Source organism: Amblyomma americanum, chromosome 10 (assembly GCF_052857255.1).
Source record: "Amblyomma americanum isolate KBUSLIRL-KWMA chromosome 10, ASM5285725v1, whole genome shotgun sequence".
Taxonomy (NCBI): domain Eukaryota; kingdom Metazoa; phylum Arthropoda; class Arachnida; order Ixodida; family Ixodidae; genus Amblyomma; species Amblyomma americanum.
In genome coordinates this window covers 118,394,038-118,416,283 of record NC_135506.1, presented here as the reverse complement: position 1 = coordinate 118,416,283, position 22,246 = coordinate 118,394,038, and the positions used below count along the sequence as shown (strand labels likewise).

General features: G+C 46.0%; 1 protein-coding gene across 1 annotated transcript in view; it reads left to right on the top strand.

The window, feature by feature from the left end:
- Positions 1 to 22,246, top strand: part of LOC144106978 (uncharacterized) — an 87,916-nt gene that overhangs the window by 54,300 nt on the left and 11,370 nt on the right. Inside the window, exons 11-14 of the mRNA XM_077639949.1 lie at positions 102 to 255; positions 1,573 to 1,688; positions 13,482 to 13,614; positions 15,678 to 15,872. Of these exons, the coding sequence (XP_077496075.1) occupies positions 102 to 255; positions 1,573 to 1,688; positions 13,482 to 13,614; positions 15,678 to 15,872 (598 nt within the window). The remainder of the gene's footprint in view (positions 1 to 101; positions 256 to 1,572; positions 1,689 to 13,481; positions 13,615 to 15,677; positions 15,873 to 22,246) is intronic.

The following is a 22,246-nucleotide window of genomic DNA, read 5'->3' as shown; positions in this document are numbered from 1 at the left end:
AGCGCGATTTTGGATTATTAGTCCTGGTGGCTTCTACGTCTTTCATCGCAAAAACCGTCTCATTTATCTGTGTCCTTGCATTTTTCGCTTCTATCTTTCAGGATCAGCAATTTCACGGCCATGGCGGCGGATCCAGCTACGAAGACAAACTTGGAACGTCTGTGGAATAATCGCGTGTACCATTACGGCTATCTAAACTATCCTCAGTTCGGCACCAACGAACATCACCGAACTCAGATGCTCACGAGCTTAAGAGTAAGTTTCTAATCCAGGGTGACACTTTTTTTTCCCTTCCACTTATGAGTACTATCAGCTCTAGGGGTGTTGGCGCGGCTGTATGCATCCGAACAAAACAGGAATGGTGAAGTGCCTTCCCGTTGGGATTGTTACAAGCTCTTCAGTGAGCTCTGGGGTGGGAATATTCAGTACTTTACCCCCAATGGTTTTGACAAAGAGAAAAAAATGAGCAAAACACTCTAAAGAATATGAACAGGGACAATAGAAAGCAAAAATGCACCTTAAATCACAACCTTAAGTACACAGACTGTACCACAGCAGTTATCTATCAGGTTCCTTTATCCTGTGGGAAGACGTACATCGGCCAAACTGGGCGATGTTTTAACGAGAGGGCGGCTGAACACGATCGCAACCTGTCTACCAATTCAGGAGGAAATTTAGCCTTACATTGCAAGAAGTGCAAAAAACGTGATTGCCACCCGTTTCTAGAAAGTACTAAGTTCCTCGCTACAGCTAGAACAAAGACAGAAAAGGAAATAATTGAGGCCTTCTTAATCGCAAAGAATACGAACAATTGCGTGAGCACTCCATCCATTCTGCTTTCAAATGAATAAATCTCGTTTTTAGAAGGTAAAACTTTAGACTGTCCTTTGTAACGCTGCACCTTTACTCTTGTTACTTGTTGTTTCCTTCCTTTTTACGTTTTAGCCCGGTTTTAGCTTTTTATTCATCATCGCGTCGCTTTTACCTTTGTTTTTTGTTGCTTCCATTTCACTCTCGGTTTTAACCTCGTTAGTATTCTTGTTTTGTATCATTCATATGGTTTCGCTTTTATGGCCTTTTGATTATTTTTTAGTGTTTGCTCCTTCATCGTTTACTGTTGTTGCTGTTGGTCCCATGCCACATCGCTTCTTGCTTACAAGTTTTTATTTTGCTCGTATTATATGGTTCGGCCGTGTGTCATTTAGTTTCAATGTCAGGTGTTCACTTGCCTCCTCCTCTCTCCTTTTATCTAGGTAACAAGTGTGTTTAGGCATGCATGCACACGCTTACAAATTGTTTTTTAGATTGGTTCTCAAGTTCGGATCTACCTAATTGTTAAACTTATCTGCTGTGTTGGTTCCTGGCTGTGTCATGTGGTGATTAGGTGTGCTTTAAAGGAATGCTCGAGGCGTTTTTCGAATTAAAAGTTGGAAGTCTGCGCTGTGTGTGTGTACGTGTTTCTTCTTGGTCCCCGTTTCTTTCGCGCAGTTCAATAATGAAAAACGATCCCTCTTTAAAGGAAATCTGAGTTATGACAACTTTGTAAGCGCAGCTTCTCCTTACTGTACGCAGATAATTAAAGACTTGATGAAAGCCGGAAGAGACCTCCAGGTTCGGCCTATATACACGGCTCTCCTGTTCCCCTTCTTCCACAAAAGCGTAATCAGTGGCACCATCCGCGACTTGAGGTAAGCGGCGAACGGCGGCAAGAAAGTAACGCGCGCGCCACTTGATCTACGTGTTGTTTTCTGGAGAGTAGGCCAGCCAAGTGCTCTATGCATGGATATTTAAAAAGAGATGGTGCACATATCTGTGGCTGTGCTTGTTCATTCGAGCGGTAAATCTATAACACTGTAGGGAGGAGTGCCTGCTTTACAGCCGAAAGTAACTCTCTGATCTCCGGTTTGATTTCTCGTTCATAAAGTAAATTTCTTTTAGTTCATAGGTCGCACACCGTAGCTTACTGGAGGCGTAATTTGAAACATTCGTTTTATTTCTTCAGTTTGATCGTGACATCAGTCCTGATCAATGTACACCATATGGAGATGCAAATGGCCAAATGACGGGCACGGCCCGTTTGGACGAGGCACCACCGGGTCCAACCGGCTCGCTAAAACAGTCGCTTTACCAACTGAGCTAACCCTAACCAGGGCGGCTAGCTATGGCTGGGCGAGAGCGAATTGATTCCCAACTCGAAGTGGGAAGGGTGTTTGAGCCAATACGTAAAGGAATCACACAAGGTGGAGTAGATTTTTAACAAGGGGGTAAATTACACATGGATGGATGGATGGAAGGTAGGAGCGTCCCCTTTGAAACGGGGCAGTGGTAGTTGCCACCATGCTCAGCTTTTTTCCTTTATTTTGTTTAACTCTCCTGTAAGTTGTAATAAAATTCGCCATTTTCTTTAAAATACGTTTTCCTACACTTTAAAACTTATGTCACCTCTCTGCTTTTGAGCCACCAATCCTCCAATCGCTTTTTGCTAATTTCCACCGCAGATTTATTAACCTGACTATTGTTATCTCTAAACCCTAAGGCCTCAGGAAGAGTGACTGTGCCTGCATCGACATCGGGATGGATACCATCACATTTTAGAATGAGGTGTTCTATTGTTTCCACAGATTTACCACAGACAACACATGTGTCATCTTCGTTAAATTTCGTTTTGTAGCTGCGCGTTCTAAGACACCCTGACCTAGCTTCGAAGAGGAGGGCACTGCCTCTTGAGTTACCATAAAAAGTTTCCTTCCTGATCTGCCTTTTCCAGCAGCGATATAGTTCTACACTATGCTTCTTTTCCATTGAATCTATCCAATTTTTACCTTCGACGTTTTTAACCTGTCGTTTAATGCTCTTTCTTTCTCCTTCCTCGTCTCTGGCAAACTTACTGGCCAGATTTCTAGTTCGTTTCCGCCACTGTGTGTCAACGCTCTTTCTGTACAGGTATTTAAATACCTTAGCTCCTCACCTGTTATCGTCGTCCAACTTCCGCAGGCGTTCTTCGTCTAGTACTTTACTCTGAGCTTCCCGTGCTTGGAACGTTGCCCACCGCATATCCCCCTGCACTGCCTCGTTTGTGGTTTTCCCGTGGGCACCTAGTGCTAATCTTCCAAAAGTTCTCCGATTTACTTCTAATCGCGACTGAACTTCAGCCCTTAAGCATAGAGCCGCATTCCCTAAAGTAAGCCCCGGCACCATTTATTCCTTTCCAAATACCTCTGAGGACTTCAAACCTGTTGTACTCCCGCAATGCTCTACGTTTCATTATCCCGGCATCTCTTTGCCCTTTTGCTATGAGAGACTGTTCGCGCTTCCCATATCCCTGGATATTTGTATTCGGCCACTCTGGGTATTTCATGGCCTTGTATTGTAAGCTCCTGATCAGTTGTACCGTTGACAACCATCACACCTGACTTAGTTGCGCTAAACCTGAAGCCTAGACTGTCTCCTTCGTCTCCACAGCAATTCAACAAAGTTTGCACATCTTCCTGGCTATCTGCTAACAGTACAATATCGTCCGCATACATTAAACCCGGTAGTCGTTGCTCAACAACCTTTCCGCCTAATGTATACGACAGATCATAACCTAGATTGCTTCCGTGTAGCCTCCTTTCCATACTTATCATATAAAGCATGAACAGCAGCGGTGATAGAGGGCAACATTGCCTTAATCATTTGTGTACCTGGACAGTTGTTGTACTCTTATTTCCTTCTCATGTTATTTCAACTTCATTTTCTCGATATAGTTCCTGTAGAAAATTAATTACCTTTAACAACACCTTCACCTTTTAATATGTTCCACAGGAGTTCCCTGTTTACGTTGTATGCACCGCTTATGTCCAGGAAGGCTAAATACAGAGGTCTGTTTTCCGCCTTAGCTATTTCTATGCACTGGGTAAGCACGAACAGGCAATCATCTAAGCGCCTACCACTTCTGAACCCGTTCTGAAGTTCTCCGGGTATTCTATTACTTTCTACCCACGACTGCATTTTTATTTTCACCGCCTGCATCCCCAGCCTGTATGTAACTGATGTTATCGTGATCGGTCGGAAGGATTTTATGTTTGTCTTATTGACTTTCCCTTTATAAATCAAATTCATTTTACTCTCCAGTTGTGCGGAATTTGCTGATTTGTTATGACTGCCTCCAATACTTTTATCAGCGTTTCCTTGCATCTTGGGCCAAGTTCATTAATTAGCTTGATTGGAATTTCGTCGATCCCTGCTGACGTACATTTTGAAATATTTGCTTCCGCCCTTTTCCAGTTAAGATTCGTCAGTTCCACGCTGTTTTCTATTGTGCTGTCCTGTGTTGCTCCCTCATTTCGGTTAATTACTCTATCGTCTTTCTTAAATGACTCAGCTATAACTTATGAAATGTGCACAGTGTCATCTCCCTCTAAACATTTTCCCTCGGCATCGTGAATCTTTTCCTGCTTTCTGTGATTCGCTTTGCCGAGCCAGCTTATATGGTTCCAGAATTTTCTTGGCACACCTTTAGTTGCATCGCGAACTTTAGCCAGCCAGCGATCAGAGAACTGGTGTATTTTAGCCTTTACGAGGACCTGCACTTGCTGTTTCTTTTGTCGACAAGATACCCATTTTCGGCCTATTTCCTCTTCAGATAACTGCGCCCTCTTTGCTTCTCTGTGTTGCCGTGATGCCAACCGTCGTTGTTCGATGGCCTCCCTAATTTCCTTATTCCACCAACTTCGTGGCTTCCTCTTTCCTCTCCAGCGGTTTACTCCTTTTACTTGTTTTATTTTTGTACTAATGAGTAGTTCTAACTTATTATAATCCCACTTTTACATGGGATGTGTCTCTATTGCTTCCTCTATGCAGGCGTCATTTAATTTTGCGTACTCTTTTTGACTCCCCTTCAGTTCTCTTTTGAGCAGGGCTCCAAACTGTAGACTAATACGCTTATGATCACTACCGAGGCTGTACTTCCCCTCTTCGTCTATTTCCATTATTGCGAGCTTGATATACATCCCCTGCGAGATTAAGCAGTAGTCAATGGTCGTTTGCCTGTCACAGGATTTCCACGTGATTTGTCCCTCACACTTAGTTTCTCTATTTACAATAACTAGGTTTTCAAAAATTATATAAAGCGCACAAAGCTACAAAGGTCAAGGAAAATGCTCTGAAACTCTTGTCGCGTTTAAACCTAGAGAATTTGCGCTCTAGCGTTAAAAAGGCTGAAGGCCTAAGGATCGAAGTCTTCTTTTCAGCCAAAACGCATAAGGACGACATAGCCTTCCGTGCTATTGTCACTGAGCGGTCGACTTGGCAACATGTCGTTTCATGCTTCCTGCAAAAGCACCTAAAAGGTCTTACCTTAGCGGACCCATATCAGACGCCAAATTCTTTGGCTGTTGTCGACTACCTTAAGAATCATAATCCTAAAGGAGCGTCTGCATTTAGTATTGATGTTAAGGACCTCTTATACTCGCTGCCACATGACACACTGATGAAATTTGTTAGTGATTGCATTACCGAGGATAATGATGAACAATGCTTTGTCAATGCCTGTGGTATTTCCGTTCCTTCGTTTTTAGAAGTGCTGTCGTTTTATCTGGCTTCTACTTTTGTTGACTGGAATGGGCATTTGTTTATTCAAAAGACAGGTGTTTGCATCGGATCCAAAGTAGCGCCCGTCCTCAGTGATATATTCCTGTCTCGAGTTGTCTCTTATATTGAAAAGAATCAGAGTGGGCTTGCAAAAAAGATTTTCAGGTATGTCGATGATTATCTGGTGTTTGTTGACCGACATGAATTTACAAGGAGGGTGGTCGACATTATTAAGATTTTTAAAGAATATGGGCGTGGATTACAGTTCACCTTTGAAACTCCTACAAACGATTGCCTGCAGTTCCTTGACACAAAACTTCATTTCGTGCAGGATCATGTGTGCTGGAGGTATTCTCCGAGGTCTGATAAACCACTCTTAAATTATCAATCAAATCACTCAAAAATTGTGAAGTGCGGCATTGCTGTCTCCTGCCTAGGATCGTCTTTGCTCAAGTCGTGCCCCCACGAAATGAAGGAAAGTTTCTGCGAGCAAGTGAACAGACTAAAATTGGCTGGATTTCCAGAGGACGTGCTGTTTCTAGCTTCTAGCAAGGTGCTCAAAAAAGTAAAAGAGTTCAATAGGTCACTTTGGAAGGGTTCTGAGGAGAAAAAGAAAAATATTGCAGTCATACCTTATGTTCATCGGTTTTCTCATCAACTAAAGAACGTGGTAACAGATATGGTGTTAATGTTCTCTTCTCTGCCCCTCAGAAAGTTAGTAGTGTTTGTGCGAAGGTTGCTGCGCGCTCTAGAAGCGGTGTATGTGATAAACGAAAGCGGTGCTGCACTATGAATCACAAGAGCCGCTATGTCAGATGTTCAAAAGGAGTGGCGTATCACATTCCGTTTCCTTGTGGCCGGACCTATATCGGTCAAACGGGCCGCTGCCTTAATGTGCGCTTGCAAGAGCATTTTTGTCATTGAATAAGTAGCCTTCATCTAATCTCGCTAAGCACTGTTCAAGATGCAGCGGCTGCAAGCCTTTGCTTGAGCAAACGAAAATCTTGTTCCGACACCCTAATCAGCTAACCAGAGAGATTTCAGAGGCCTATCACATCCGTAAGAATCAGCACACGTGTGTTGCCGACCCTATGGTGGTTTTGCATGAAAGAGAGTTTTGTTATCTTGACGCACCTGTATGAGCACTGTTCCTGTCACGCCTGCGCGATGGCTTTTGTTTTGTTTGTGATTGTTCTTCCTTTTGTGTGTTTCTCGAATAAACGCGCAGTTGCGAGTAAGCGCTTGTGTTGTTTGGTCTCCCTTGTCTGTTGTCCTAAGTGCGCTTTATATAATTTTTGAAAATGAAAAACCAACTAGCTCAGATGTCAATTCTGCTTCAGTTCATAACTAGGTTGTGTCGCTCACAGAAATCTAGCACCAACTTCCCGTTACAATCTGTGCATCCATCCAGATCCTCGATGTGGCCATTCATGTCCCCCAACAGAATAATATCGGCGCCTTCTCCAAACTGCTTTATATCGTCATTGAGACACTTAACTACACCTGTGTTCTCTTGCCTACATTTGTCCCCTGTCCCTAAATAAACTACTCCTAGTCATGTCCTTTTACCGGCAATTTTACCCGACACCCAGACATGTTCTTTGCGAGTTGACTTTATTATTTGCCAATTTTTTCCTTGATGTATCAGCATACCTACTACTCCTCCCTTCATCTCCATTGTTGTTTTGTTGCTCCCTTCCCAGACGTAGCCATCAATAAATGGTGGGTCTTCTAGATCACTAAGGGTAGGTCCCTGAGATGTATCTCGCATAGCGCGTATACACCTACTTCTTCGTCCTTCAACTGCTGTTCTATCTCTAACAACTTCGCTCTCTTTCTACCGCCTTGCATGTTTATGTACCTGATCCTGGTGTTAAATTTCTTTTTTGTAGTTTTCTTCCTGGACCTTTTAGTGGCCATTTTATTGGCGTCAGCCTCCATTGCTACACTTTATACTTTGCTTCTACCTACCCCTATGCCCTGAGCCACAGTGGACCCCCTAAAAAGCTAGTGCCCGGCCTGCCAGGCGCCACTCGATCTCGGCTCCTAGCCTTCCATTAAAGTGGATGCCGCCATCTCGTGTAAAGGCTCTGCCAAAGCCTGCTCTATGTCTGCCACTTCAAAGCCTTTTTCCTGGCTCCTGGTTTAACTTCCTTATCTCCCGATTAACAGCCACAACGTCCTTGCACTTTCGGCACTGTGCACACCACGATCTGGACTTGCTGTGCTATCGCCCTTAAATCGTCGACTCCCTCCGCTAATCTTTCCACTACTTTTGCGGCTTCACCATTCAAGACATCATTTAGCCCTGCCGCTATCACTACCAAATTGCGCTCTTCAACATTCTTAGAAAGTTCGTTTTTTGTTTCGCTCAGTACTGTGTCCATTTTCCTGCCTGGGAATGCCCCGACTGCTACCCGCTTATCACCCTTTACACGCTCCATTATAGTTGTTTTGCACCTACTCATATTTGAATCACCACCGATAAGCACTTGGCTATTCCCTTCCTCCATCCTAACTTCCGGATTATTACGCCGCCTCTTATCTGTGAGTGCGACCACATTCCTGGAAGTTAGCTTGTTCCCCTTTTCTCCATCTCTTCCAGACTTCCTAGCTGCCACGTGTGCGTAGCTGTTTCCGTCTGAACCTGCCTGACCTAATTCCTTATCGCTCTCCATGCCAGCTGTTATCTAAGTTTCCGCTTCTCTGCCCTCTCTACCTGCAGCTCTTTTTCTAGGGCATCCATACGTAGCGCTACGCTTCGTCAGCCCTGTCCAGGCGTGCACTTAATACGCAGCATTTGCACATAAAATCCGCGCCTTCGGCCTCCTGTACATATTCTAACCGCGTTTCCTTCAAATTCAGCGACGCCTCACACTCCTTGCATTTACCCTTCAGTTGCTTGACCATCTTAGCAGCACTCTTTTATTACTACCACAAAGTGCTAGAAAAGAAGCAAACCACTTGAAACCACGTGCTCAAATAAAATTCTGCCTACCGCTAAAGCCAATCACCTAGAAAAGAATAGTAACTACCTGTCTAAACCAGTTAACTCACAAATGAGCCCTGCAAATCTATAGCTGCCGGCCGTAAAAGGCCCGGTCGTTAGGTCACTGACCTGCTCTTTCGTGAGCCCTTCACCTGACTAGCCCAGATCTAAAACTAGCCTAAATCTAAGCTCTCAAAATATTAAAGGAAAGAACTCATCGATTTGTCGTACTCACGGCGCTCTCGCAGTCGTCCGTCCGTCAGGTCCCGGTCACCGCGCGTAATCCAAAGAGGACCGAAACAAGCGTCCGCACCGCACGGCTGTCAACTGTAAAAAAAAAAAAACATTACCATCTACTCAAACGCCGCCATACGGCTGGTAAAGAAAGCTACACAACTTCAGCAGAATCTTCTCAGTTGAAGAAAATACCCCCTCATCGCTTCACTGGCGCAGTGGCTCTACCAACTGAGCTAACCGGGACGGCTAGCATATGGTAGGGCAATAGCTAATTTCCCACGAACTTGAAGTGGAAATGGCTTGGGGGATTCCCCTAAACATTAAACCAAACACTGTTCCAACTTCGAGTGTGTGATCGATTCGCTCTCGCCCTAGCATATACCAGCCTTCACAGTCAACTCATAACTACCGCCCGGCTGAGGCGGTGGTCCTGCGTTCGAACCCCAGACCAGCACGAATTTTTCTGCAACTACGAACCTCATGAGGAAGCTGTGCATCTTTTTTTTTGCAGCCGTATAGCGCGCTCCTTGTGGATGCTAATGAGTCGTTACTTCATCTTTGAAAATAAGGCACCACATTGGAAACTTAAGTAGGCGCCGTCTTTCTATAGTAGGATACATCTTTAAAAAACAGCAGTTGTTAACACTGGGCCACGGTCCGCGGCGTACTGTATCACTCCGCTAGCCAGTCACAAAAGTAAACGAAATCAGCTTTTTAATATTTGCCTTTATTAAACAAGCCAGGTATCAAAATTCCACAGCTTATAACATTTCTCTTGATTAGCTTATTGTTTAAGAGAAGTTTTAACAACGGCCTACGTTGTTGCCGTGGAGGAATTCTGCGCGCCGGTCCTGAATGTGGGCGGAGCTTCACTGCAGACTTAAGTGGTATCCGACTATAGACAGTTTCGGCGAAAACGCATGTGCACTACAAACGCTCAAAACATGGACATTACATTTCCCTCTAGACACTGAGTTCTACAGGAAGGATTAGCGGCATTTTTTAGCTGACGAGTCGCTAGCAAAATACAGAAACCTCTCGACTCTCCTTTTCGCCTATACGGCTTTATTCTGAGAATGGCTGCCGCACAACTTCCATTTGTTTTACTTATAACTGCATTGCACTGGCTCTCTCAATCCAGGTGACCACCTTAACCACAGAGCGGGGAAAGAGATGAGCGTGTGAAAGACGAAAAGTCTTTGCACGTACCAGGCGTGTTCTATAGCGTGTGATGTGGCTTTCGATTATTGAGGCGAAACGCAAAGGCGCCCGTGTGCTGTTGCTCATCAGTGCACGTTAAAACATCCTCAGGTGAACGGAATTATTCTGAAGCCCTCCCCTTCGATGCCTCTTCTTCTCTTTCTTCTTTCACTCCCACCTTCCTCTCTTTCCTTACGGCGCGGTTTAGGTGTCCGCCTAGATGTGAGACAGAGCGCCTTTGCATTCCTGGAAAATGTTTTTTTTTTACCAACGCAGAACGAAAGCGAACCCAGAAAAGTGCCAAAGTTGTAGAGAGGAAATGTGGCAAGAGAAACTGCAGTAGTGATGAGAACAAGTACGAGAAAGACTGGAGAATGAAGATTTTGTGCAAGTATGCTCTCATCGAAGTGTACATATATTTCCTGCTAGGTGACAATAAAAGTAAGCACCGCAGGAGACTTAACCCATCTAAACTCAAGACAAAGGCTGTGGAGCACGCCAGATGTTTCAATTGACACTCCAGGAAATGTATCGTACAGTTTGTTTCACGCTAAGAGGGAACACGGGAGGCCGTAACCGCGCTCTTTTTAACTCTGAGAATGCCTGACACGACCGCGTATCGAATTAAGAGGACGCCGGCGCCGAGGGACCCGCAAGTGGTGCCTAGCGTCGTCTGCCACGTCTCTTGAAAGTGCGGCTGTGACGTGCTAGTGCCCCGAAGAGCACCGCCACGCCTTCTCACGTTACCTGAAAGCGTAAAACAGCCGTCTGTAGAGCAGGCATCCAGCTTAATTGTTTACGGCTCTCAAGCAATGTACAGCAGGCAATGAAAGCAAAAAAGAAAAGCCTGTCTGTTTCTGCACGACAATCTGGCTGGTTCATGTGAACCTACTTTGCACATGCCGTGAATCCAGAACGTACATGCCGCGCAAAATTTCTTCTTTGTTCTCTGGACAAGGTGCGTGTCTGACATCTTCAAGCATGATAGACTCGAAGTGTGTGCACTTGCACTGCTTTCCGTCTGCCTTTTTTCAACCATGTCTCGTCCATTTCCTTAAGGCACCTAATATGAAACAGCGCGACTTTCTCTATTCCTTGTTTCACTCCCTCGTTCACTCGAATACTAAAATACTAGTTCATTCAGAATACAAAATTGGCAATCGTGATGCAGAATGTTTATGGTTTATGGGTGTTTAACGTCCCAAAGCGATATCAGGTTATGAGAGACGCCGTAGTGAAGGGTTCCGGAAATTCCGACCAGCTGGGGTTCTTTAACGTGCCCTGACAACGCGCAGCACACGGGTGCCTTTTGCGTTTAAACTTCATTGAAATTCGACCACCGCGGCCGGGATCGAACCCGCGTCTTTAGGGTCAGCAGCCGAGTGCCATAAGCACTGAGCCACCGCATCGACTGCACGCAGTGAATAACGCAATAGTTCATCGAGACGAACTGGAAAATCGTTCGCGCAAGAACAGTTGACTATTTTTGGTTTCCCTGACACCGATAAAGAAACATGGGAATAATCGAAGCCGAAAGTTCTTAATATCTGCAAAAACAAAAAGCCTGGGCATCACCATTAGCGCCACTTCAATAGAAACAGCTCAAAGAATGGGTAAAGAATCTTTGAAAGATAAGGCCCATGATTATAATTTTGAAGTTTAGTCTCTTGAGGTTAAGCAGCGCCTTTGTTGGCCATTTCGAAAGTGAAGGGCACTGCTTTCTCACTCAGTGAGGATTACTCTAAGACGATCCGCCGAGCAAGGAGCAATCTCATTGCTTATGTATGGGAGGACGAATAAAAATGCACTCCTAAACTCTACAAATTAACAACTCAAAGACACCGTACGTGTATGATGGACTTACTGGTTCAGCTAGGGAGAGTGCGCAACAGCAACCAAACCAGGCCGCCCCAAGGTTTTGTGCAGTCACTGATGATGAGCTGTCTGTCATTGTCGTGAGTCTGGGGATATTTAACGTGCAATAAAATCGCACAGTACACGGGCCTCAAGCATTCCGCCTTCATCGAACCCCGACCGCCAAGGCCGTGACCGAACCCGCGTCTTTCGAGCCAGCGGTAGAGCACTGTAACCGTAACTACAGAGCCACCGCGGCGGCCGGAGGCGAAATGCCAGAGGCTCGTGCTCTCTCTGCGATGTCAGTGCACGTTAAAAAAAACACAGGTTGTCCAAATCATGCGGAGCCCTCCACTACGGCGTCCGTCATAGCCTGAGCTGCTTTGGGAAGTTAAACCCCACAAATCAAACAAAACCATCTTAATAAATCAAACATTAATGCCATCAATGCAGGGTGACTAAATATTTTCTGAAGTAACATTCAAATATTACTAAAACAATATTTACTCTGATATGGAAGCAATTTGCTGGCACCCGAGCAATATGTGACTGCTGGTAGATTGAGGTAGATAAAAGGGACCATTAGAAGATAGCCTTTTTCACTCTTTACGGCCTTAATGAATTTAAACTTCTCCCTCTCGGCCTTTGTTCTGTGCCCGCCTCAATTCAGCGGATGATGGATATTGTCCTCGCCAGTTTTAAGTGGCAGTGTTGCCTGGTATATTTCGACGACGTGCTGGTCTCCGCACAACCGTTTAATCAGCATCTTCCGTTCAGTTAACTTGGCGCTGAAGCCACAAAGATACCAGATGAGCTACCAAGAACTCAAATTTCTCGGCCACGTCTTCAGCGCCGCCAGCGTGAAGCCCGACCCCGGTAAGCTTGCAGCTATTGCGGAATTTCCAACACCACGTGACAAGAAAGCTGTCGCCACTTCCTCGGGCTGTGTAGCTATCTGTCGGCGGTTTATCGAAAATGTTGCTGATATCGCTGAAACGCTGCTTCGCCTCACCTGACAAGCCACACCTATTGTACGGACCCGTGACCAAGAAGCGGCTTTCGCCGAGCTACGCCTCCGTCTCTCCAAACGCCGCCCGTTCTTGCCCATGTCGATGAGCAGGGCGACACTTACATACACGCTGAGGCCAGCAACATCGGCCTGAGCGTTATTCTCACTCAAAACCAAGATTGCGTTGAAAGATCATTCACCGCTTGTGCCAGCCGCACTCTGTCGCTCGCCGAGAATAACCGCTCCACGACGGACTGCAGAATGCTATTTAACGGCATCACTTGCCTTGTGCCACCTGTACTTGCTGGCAACATATTCTGGAAGCGAGGGAGTAGCAGCGAATGCTCATGCTCTGTCCCAGGAAAACCGAGCACGCAAATTATTTGTGTTACCGAAGCGCGGACATTGTCGCATAGTTCTTGTTGCGTAGGAAGTCCGTGTCCAACATTCTTGGACTAAAATTTTGAATATTGAAAAGCTGTAAGGTACTGTTATAGAAATATTGAAGGTAATATGTCCATTCTCCTGATGTGTAGCAAAATCTTTGTTTTAACTCGAGGTTTTGCTATGTTGATGAACTATCATCAGATAATGCGGTTGGCTTTTTGTTTTTCTACGCAGGAATATATTTCTCGTGGACATCCTGATTGGGTTATCTCACCAGCAAGTGGACGACACGCGTTTTACATCTTGCATGATGATGCCGCCAACGTACCTTGAAACTCCCCACAGGTGGACTTACCCATACACTTTGGTATGTGAATGTCCTACAAAAAAAACACCAGCATGTTAAGAAAATTTCAGGAATGTTTTTAAACATTCCGACTCTAGCCTCCTAGCGAATTCAGAGAGCATGCATATATAGATTGAAAAACGACTTCACGTTCGGACCATTCTGTGAGAAAGCAAATTCTAAGCTAAAATACGGATGTCCGCATTTACTCCATGTGTAGCAAGCCTATTTATACCTTCGTTATGTTAAGCCAGCAGGAAGCCGCAAGGTCTCTTAATGTCACTTAAGTCTGCCAGAATGAAAAAGTGTTTCCTCTTTTTACTAAATCTGGCTTAAACTCACCGAACTTTGTACTCTATGAATGGACGTATTGTCGGTCGCGGAGCTGCAATACGAGCAAATTTTTTTGGCGTTTTGGGAGCATTTATTTCCGAGAGGAGCAGACTGAATCTAAAGGTGAAATGAAGGCTGAGGAACAATCAGGGTTCCTGAGGTCAGGCCGAAAAACCTGGGACATCGAACTCGAAAAAGCCCGACAGAGACAACGCACGCGATGAAAGACAGTGACAATATAAAACCAAAACTCTTCCTGTAACCTCTTGACCAAAAATGGTCTATTTTTAAAGCTGTGCACTGAACGGAAATACTGAACTAAACAAGACAGCAAGACCAAATTAATTTTGTTCGACAACTCCACTAACATATTATTCTACTCCGAAAGGTAGATGCACTGCTGAGAAAATAACGTACAAAATTCCCGCTATCCTCCAACGTTCAAGGGCCTCCTAGCCCGAGATATGTGTATGATACGCGTTGTCTGGAGCTATGCGGGCGCACCACTTCCGAGCACGAATTCCGCTGTCAGCTTGCGGTTCCGGACTTTCTGAGAACAACTGCGGCACGCAGGCTGGGTGCACAGAACCCGACACAAGATACTCAGGGTTTGTCTTTGTGTCAATTCTTTTTGTCGGTCGTCTTATTTGTGCCGTTTTAATGGTGAAACTGTTCGCAATCTTCAACACGGTCGACGCGCTGCTTTACTCATGCCTCGACGGCACTGGCACGTTAACAGAACAATGGGGTTACACAGGAATACGATGAAGCAATCATGGCCGGAGGAAAACCTCCGTACCCAAGCGCAGCTGCCCGAGTCCGTGAAGGGTGTAGCGGAGAGTACTTCTTTTCCAAATTCGCTTGTTACGAAATTCGCATGGTGAAATTCTCTGGTAGGCAAAAACGGTATGCGTGCTATCAGAAAACGCGAAGCTATTAGTATAGTTTGACTTAATTCTCCTAGTATCAGCGTTCGACACCCGGCTTCGGGGCATCGTCTACACCATACCTGGTGCCCAGTGAGGCAGCAGCATTTGGTGCACACGTCAGATTTTTCGGCTGCTTGTGGCAACCAATATGTGGAACTTGATGCTCTGGTCAAAAGACTCACTGTTAGGCCCCCGTTCACGTCCCATTTGAGCCGGCTATGTCGTACAAGGGAAATCCTTAATCGTGTCAGAAACTCAGCTCACAATGTGCTGACGTGACCCGCAGTCATAACGCACATAGCCCTACGGAATGCAAATGTCTTTAGCGTTTTCTGGGGGACGGCGGACTAATTTTTTCAGATGAACGCCAATCGTACAACCGGAAAGTGCGGCTTATTTTTTTTTTTTAAATCACGTGGATATAGTTCATGACGGCCATTATTACAGAAGTTTTCCGACAGGTTCTCTTTGCATTATTCCAATATAATGACCGTTAATAAGGCTTTCCTGTCGCATTGAAATTTAAATTCGCAAAGTGCCAAGTAAAGACAGTTTTTACATAGTGCACTGACTTGGTAAAAAGGTTGTCAGTATACGGTTAAATTTTCTCTATACGTTTTTTTTTTTCGACCACTTATGGGTATCATAGCATTTTTAGTTAGACCACATAGTGCATCACAGTGCGAATTCCCAAGGTTCAATCGCGTTTCTGCGATGCATCCGCCAAATTAAAAACTTGTGATAGTTAAGCTAGTGTAATATGTCCTGCCCTCCAACCATTGTGTACCTACCTCAACCTGCCCGTCTTGTTCGAAACCGCAGCGCCTATTGCACTCGACCTTCGAGGAACTCGCCGCGGCTCGCTTGGGGACCATTTTGGCACTGTCCCTGCACCTTGGAATGCGCCAGTACGTGCCCAAAAACCAGGTCCTGAGGACAGATCCGATCCCGGGAGGCAACGCACTCACTCTTCCATGCAAGCGAGCTCAAGTACCGCTGTTAATAAACGTTCGCTCCGTAAGTATCATCGGGGAGTCATTTAGGTGATAGAGAAATGCGCTGGACAGAAAGGACACCTACATGTAGCCTTCTAGGTTGAGAGAAAACATTTATTTCACTCCAAACATCAGCCGTCATGCAGGCATCGCGTTACCAGGGTGTGGAAAGGGCATATGTGAAGGCGCTGTAAAAAAACTGGTAGGGGTTCAACGCATTTAAATCGAGTAGACGTGCCAAAGCCGGTGTCCATTCTGAAGTTGCAGCAGATACTTACGCTCTGCCTTACGGGTATCATGTGGCATCTTTATTTGTGCAATGCCCATAAACGCGGAATTGGTAATTCTCTACAAAACATTCATAGACGCCGGCGAGTCCTCGTAACACCACCATGCGCAGTGGCGCAGCGGTTAAGCGATGCGCCACTGCGCTGGCAGGTGGCTGTTCCCGTCACAGCCACCGGCATCGGATAGTGCGACCCAAGCTGCTCTTCCGGAACAACTTACCCGAGTTGCTCGGGTAAGCGGCGTCGCTGTTGCTAGGCAACGCCACAAGACAGAGCGAATGGTTGACAATGTTCTTGGTCGGTCTGCGTTCTTTCGCACTAATATCGGTGCAGGCTACACTCTAAGCTGAAAGGAGTGGGAGGAGAGTAAGCCGTCCTCTAGCGCACATTCCTTGATGAAAGGGTGTTCGCTAAAAAGGGCAGCTTACTCCCTTTTCACTCCCATATGCAGCGCCCATTGGCTATTTCCCCGACCTAGAATGGGCGCCTGAAGTATACAAGTATGGCGGCTTTACATAGGACTCCCCCTGTGGGCAGCGTGGTAAGAGTCACGGTTTGTAGTGCGCTAGCACTTATAGCGGCCATTCCGCGCATTTAGCCGTTGTAGGTTTGTCTGTCTGTCTGAAGCCTGTTTTGAGGCATGCTGCTCGGAAAGAGCAACCTGGATAGCAACCCCACCCGAGTCCCACCTAAGGTAGCACCTGCCATGGAAGCGCAGTGGCGCATCGCTTGACCGCTGCACCACTGCGCCAGGAGCGGTGGGAACACTACCAGGGGTCTATGAATGGAGAGAATGGCCAGTTCCGCATATATGGACATTGACCCATCATCGCTATCCGAACATCTGGAATCCTTGAACACGATCTGAACGCCGGAACCGAAGTGAAAAACCGAACTCCTAGCGCAGCTCATTCGCATTTAGCATAACTACGCAAATCGACCGTCATTTTTTAATAAATTTCACGATTAATTCCCGATTGTATATCCGTGCCGGCAACCTCATGTGATCGAGTCTTTTGTTTATTGAGGGTGTAATGTTAGAAACTAGAGACTAGAAAGAAATCGCTGTCCTGGCGTATGAAAACGGGCGCCGTAAAAGTGAAGCGGTAGGGGGTCAGGGCTTCCCTTTTGGAAATAATTTAAAATCAGCGACGTTCATGATGAAGACTCATTGCGACGGTTGAATGGTAAAACTAAACGCCCAGTTTTCTACGCTTAGCGCTACAGATAAGCAAGGACCAAAGATCGTCGTGAGCTTGACCAGAAACGAAGCTATAAGAGTGTGCCACCTTCATTAAAAATTGGGCACTATTGGGTTTTCACGACTCTCTGGAAGACCGGTTTTGTGGGCTGCGGGGAGAACGTGAGGAAGCTTAATCCTCAACTCTTTCCTGTACTGCAAGCACAGCCCAGTGCCCAATATGGCCGCGACTAGAGTCACTAAATAAAGACTTAGAGTACCGGCACTCTTTTCTCCTATTGTTCTGTGCCGCCACCACGATCATTGGTCAGTTTGCATCACGTGATATTTGTTTACACTGCGACGGTTCATGGGGGCTGCCATTTTGTGGCTTATGCGTTTTCAGTCGGGCAACTGTGGTAGTCCTAGTGCTGCGACGCTGCGAGTGCTGCCGGTGACCGACTCAGTGACAAGGGATTCCGCCCAGAATAATCAACAATAACCTGGAATATTTAAGTTCATAATACAAGGGGTGTCTTCGCCCGACGAAAGCATAAACTGAAGGCAACAGCTGTACCGTTTGCATCTGAGCGGCTCCACGCCGTACGGCTACGATCCCCGCCGCAGCGCAGGGTGGCTAACAGCGTTGTTTACAAAATGGCCGGGCCAAAGTTAGCGGCGAGGTCGCCGAAGCGGCAATCTGACAACAATGATAAACAACAAAATGGCCGCTCCTGCTTACCGCCGTGCTGCAGTGACGGTACTCTAAGTCTTTATTTAGTGACTCTAGCCGCGACCATCGACCTCATTTTGAAAAGCCTATAGACTGTCCATAGAGTATTCTAAAAAACTCTACAAACTGTCCGTAGGGTATTCTAAAAAACTCTACAAACTTTCTGTAGTCAGTTCGTAAATTTATGGCAGTACACTTTTGTATATAGACAGTCGGTAGACTATGAATAGGCAGAAGCAAATACCTAAAGGACGCCAGTAAAACCTATAAGACTTCTATACAAAGTCTATAAATCATTTTTATAAGGCCAGTCTTTGTCACGTCAGTTTGAACGCTTTAAAAATTGTGTCCCCCACGTGCTACTTTAAACGTGAATATAGGATTCCAATCATGTGTACAGTTCTCTTCCGCGCACTGTTTTCACGGAGTAATTAATCGCTCCTTAGGCTTAGTTTATATGTGAGCAGTGGATGGAAGACATGTAATGAATACAAGGCCTCTATGGGCTGATTCTTATGGTCTGTCCGCCTGAATGACTGATGGATCTATTGACGTAATTGCGAGGTCATCGGCCAATAACGAAGGGCAGAAAAAATCAGAATGTAAAGCAGTTCAGATTAATTTATTAGCCCCCCCCCTCCCCTCTCTTGCATAGCGTAGCAAAGTACCACTTCACCAAACACGTATGCCGTAATAAAGCCTATCACTACGCATACAGCCATCCACGCTGTTTAAAAACTATTCACGCATGAAATGTGTCGTGGCAGCGGTGTTTCTCGAGCTCCGTTTTATGTGGGCCCGTGTGGGCAGAGTAGTTTTACTATGCTGCCTTCATGCCGTCTGGGGCCTGTCCTGCAGGTTTCCTGCTTAGTGCCCCTTCGCCAACCGAGGTTTACATCTTAAAATAGCCTATTTACCATCACAAGGCTTCATCAGTTAAACGCCTATATGTAAGCGGAGCTCAGGCATACTTATGACTGCAGGGAAGACAGTAATATTTTACCGTTAGGGATTTCTAGCTCCTGAATCCCAATTAAACTTCTAAGCAACCTCGCAGTGTTCACCCTCACGAAACAATGCACAGATAATATACACTGTCTCATACATGGCATGCAAAGCATTCGTGCATGGCATAGCTACGTCCGCGCCCAATAAGTAGTTAGCCCTACCACCAAAGTCAAACGCAAGCATATTTCATTGCAACTTAAATGCCTTGAATGGCAATCTCCTGGAATTCGTTTTACCTCTTGCCACAATTTCGTCATGCAACTAATCGAGAATTCTAGAAGTAAGAATGAGTTTGGCGGTCTGATACGCGGCTGGCAGGGCGAATCACCCTTAATTCATCCGCGCCTAAAAACTAGTTCACACTTAGTGATACCTGCAGCCAGAGGGTCCGATTACTGAGCTTCGACTAATTTTTAGTGCTACCTCTTCATTTATACCGCTCTTTGTTTTGGTCCAAACACTCTCCGAGGCTTCGTGAAGGAGAAATGATACGTGGCGGACTAATATGATTCCGCGGACGCATCACTTCCGCAGCCTCTGCAGCGTTGCCTGCTCTACGTGTGAAACGGAATATGCATGGTTTGCATGTGACGTCACGTCCGGTGGCGCGCGCTGCGGCGGACATGTTGGTGCAGTCTGTGCGGAGTCGGTGGAGTGCGGGTCGCACGCGTTTCCTCGCTAGTGGTAACACGTGCAATTTTGTTGCCTTTTGTGTGGCATGCTGCCGCTTCTCAGTAAGCAGCCTTTAGACGCTACCTACCGCTCAGATCTTACGGGGTCGGAGCTCGTTCGGTATGCGGAAAAAGTGCGTCTCTGCGATAATATCGACCCGTTCATGCTGCGGCCGGGAACGGACACAAGCGATGTCGACATATTTCCAGAGATTTGTTACGGTGATATCGTCAATTACCTTGTTTTTTCTGCAAGCTTTCTGACCATTGAAGAAATGAAGGCGTTTAGGTCCACCGAGGCGCATAATTATTTCACTAGCGGCTGGGTGAAGGGACTGTCGGCAAAACAGCTGCAAGGGGACAAGGTGCTTCTACTTGGAGAGGTAAGCCGCAGGGCATTGATCTTTGTAAGGATGAGTAAAGAAATAACGGTTATTAAATCCACAAGTGACTGAGTGTAAGCAATCACTCAGTAAAGTCTTAAAAAGAACTGTTTACAAACTGTCAGGCTAGTGATTCATTTCTTCATATGTACTGAACCTGGACGACTTCTGATTAAATCACGAGTTATTCTATTTTTATGGGCATATGAAAGGAACCGTTGCTGGTTTATCTTAGTTTGGAAACCAAACAAGTTATTGCGCAAAAAAGAAAGGGTCATGCGTGGAGAGATTGTTATCGCTCGCTACAGATTTGTCGACCAACAATTTAGGTCTCGCCTGTCGCGTCGCGCATTATGGCCCGCATTAACTGGCCAAGCTCATCGCTGTTGAGTAAAGCAGAAATTTGGGCAAGTTGGTACGTACCAACTTGCCCAAATTTCTGCTTTACTCAATGTTATTTCTAGTTCAATGGGCTCTAACATGTGCACAAATTTTGATCTTTCTAATCCCGCCATTATAGTGTCTCTCATGGCCATTTGTGTGTGCAAGGCCAGAGTGCTTTCCTGGCATGTCAAACATGCCTCTTGCCCTGCAGAAGTGCAAGCGGCGAGCGGTTTCTTCGAGCCTTCAAGCGGCCACAAAAGAAGGTTGTGCAAGATATACAAATCGGAGTTGTGGCGGCAAGCACGCATCTTCAAGGACCAGCTGCGTGTGGCCTGCAAGTGTCAGCGGGATTATCGGGAGTGGTGCACTACGTCGGAGTCAGTCACGGAATTCCTCTGGAATGCAGTTCGGCCAACTCTGCCTAAAAGGGAGCGATCCAGCACGGAGCAAGGACGGTTCATTGACCTCAGCACCAAGGTTATACCTGAGAGACACAAAGAAGTGTTGCGGATGGGGCCAAAATTCGCCTTTGAACCTCGCCTGAATCCTGCAGAGAAGGTAGCTTGTTTAAGGAACATCATTCGTTTGGCTCCTGAGGACATGCGCCCGAGGTGCACTGTGGAATGTGTTACCGTGCTGAGCAGAACCCATGGTATGCAACGAAAGAGCGGGAACATGAAGAACACGGTTGATTTCCTGGCTGAAAGTGGGCTCGCGTTGATGACGGCCGATAAGGAGGGTTGCTTTGTGGTCCTTCCGGCAGGCACCTATGCGGATAAAGCTTCAGAAGCCCTGGGGAGAAACTTCAAGGAAGTTGACTTCAGTGATTCTAAGGTGAAATGGCGGGCGGTCGAACTTTTGAGACACCACAATTTGAGCAAGCTGGCGGACGCAGCTAATAAGTCGGCAGGACTGAAGCTCGAAGTTTTTTTCACCATTAAGACACACAAGCCGGACCAACCTTTCCGTTCCATTGTCTCCGAACGAGGGACCTGGCAGCATGTAGTTTCAGGTTATCTTCAAAGGCAACTGGAGGCGCTGGCCCTGCCAGACCCATTCGTGATTCCGAATTCGGATGCGCTGGTGGAGCACCTTAAGCTGGATAACCCTGGGATCTGCAAGTTTTTCAGCGTTGACGTAGTGGACCTTTACTATTCATTGCCACACGGAGAGCTCATGAGGGCCGTTAAAATGTGCATCACACAGAACAATGACGAAAGTGCATTCATTGAAAAATGTGGTGTGTCTGTTGATAGTTTTTTAGAAATTTTGTCCTTCTACCTGTCGGCAACAGTTGTTGAGTGGGAGGGCAAGTCATTTGTGCAAGCATCCGGTGTATGCATTGGTTCCAGGGTTGCACCTGTATTGGCTAACATTTTTTTTGAGTTTTGTGGACAGGGCGATTGGGCAAGCTTCGAAGGAGTTAGGGGTGCGTATTTTTCGTTATGTCGACGACTATTTGGTGTTTACCCCGACAGACAGCCTGCCTAGAATGTTAGTCGATGTTCTTAAGGTGTTTAATGAGTACGGGCGTGGGCTAAAGTTTACAACAGAGGTACCCACGAACAAGGAACTGCAGTTTCTAGATTTGGTTTTGTTTTCCCGAGACAAGCACGTGTGCTGGTGTTATCGGCCAAGATCGGCTAAGCCCTTGTTAAACTTCAGGTCAGGTCATTCCAAGCTTATAAAAGAAGGCATTATCTTGTCGTGCCTCCAATCTTCACTCAAGAAGTCCTGCCATGAAATGATT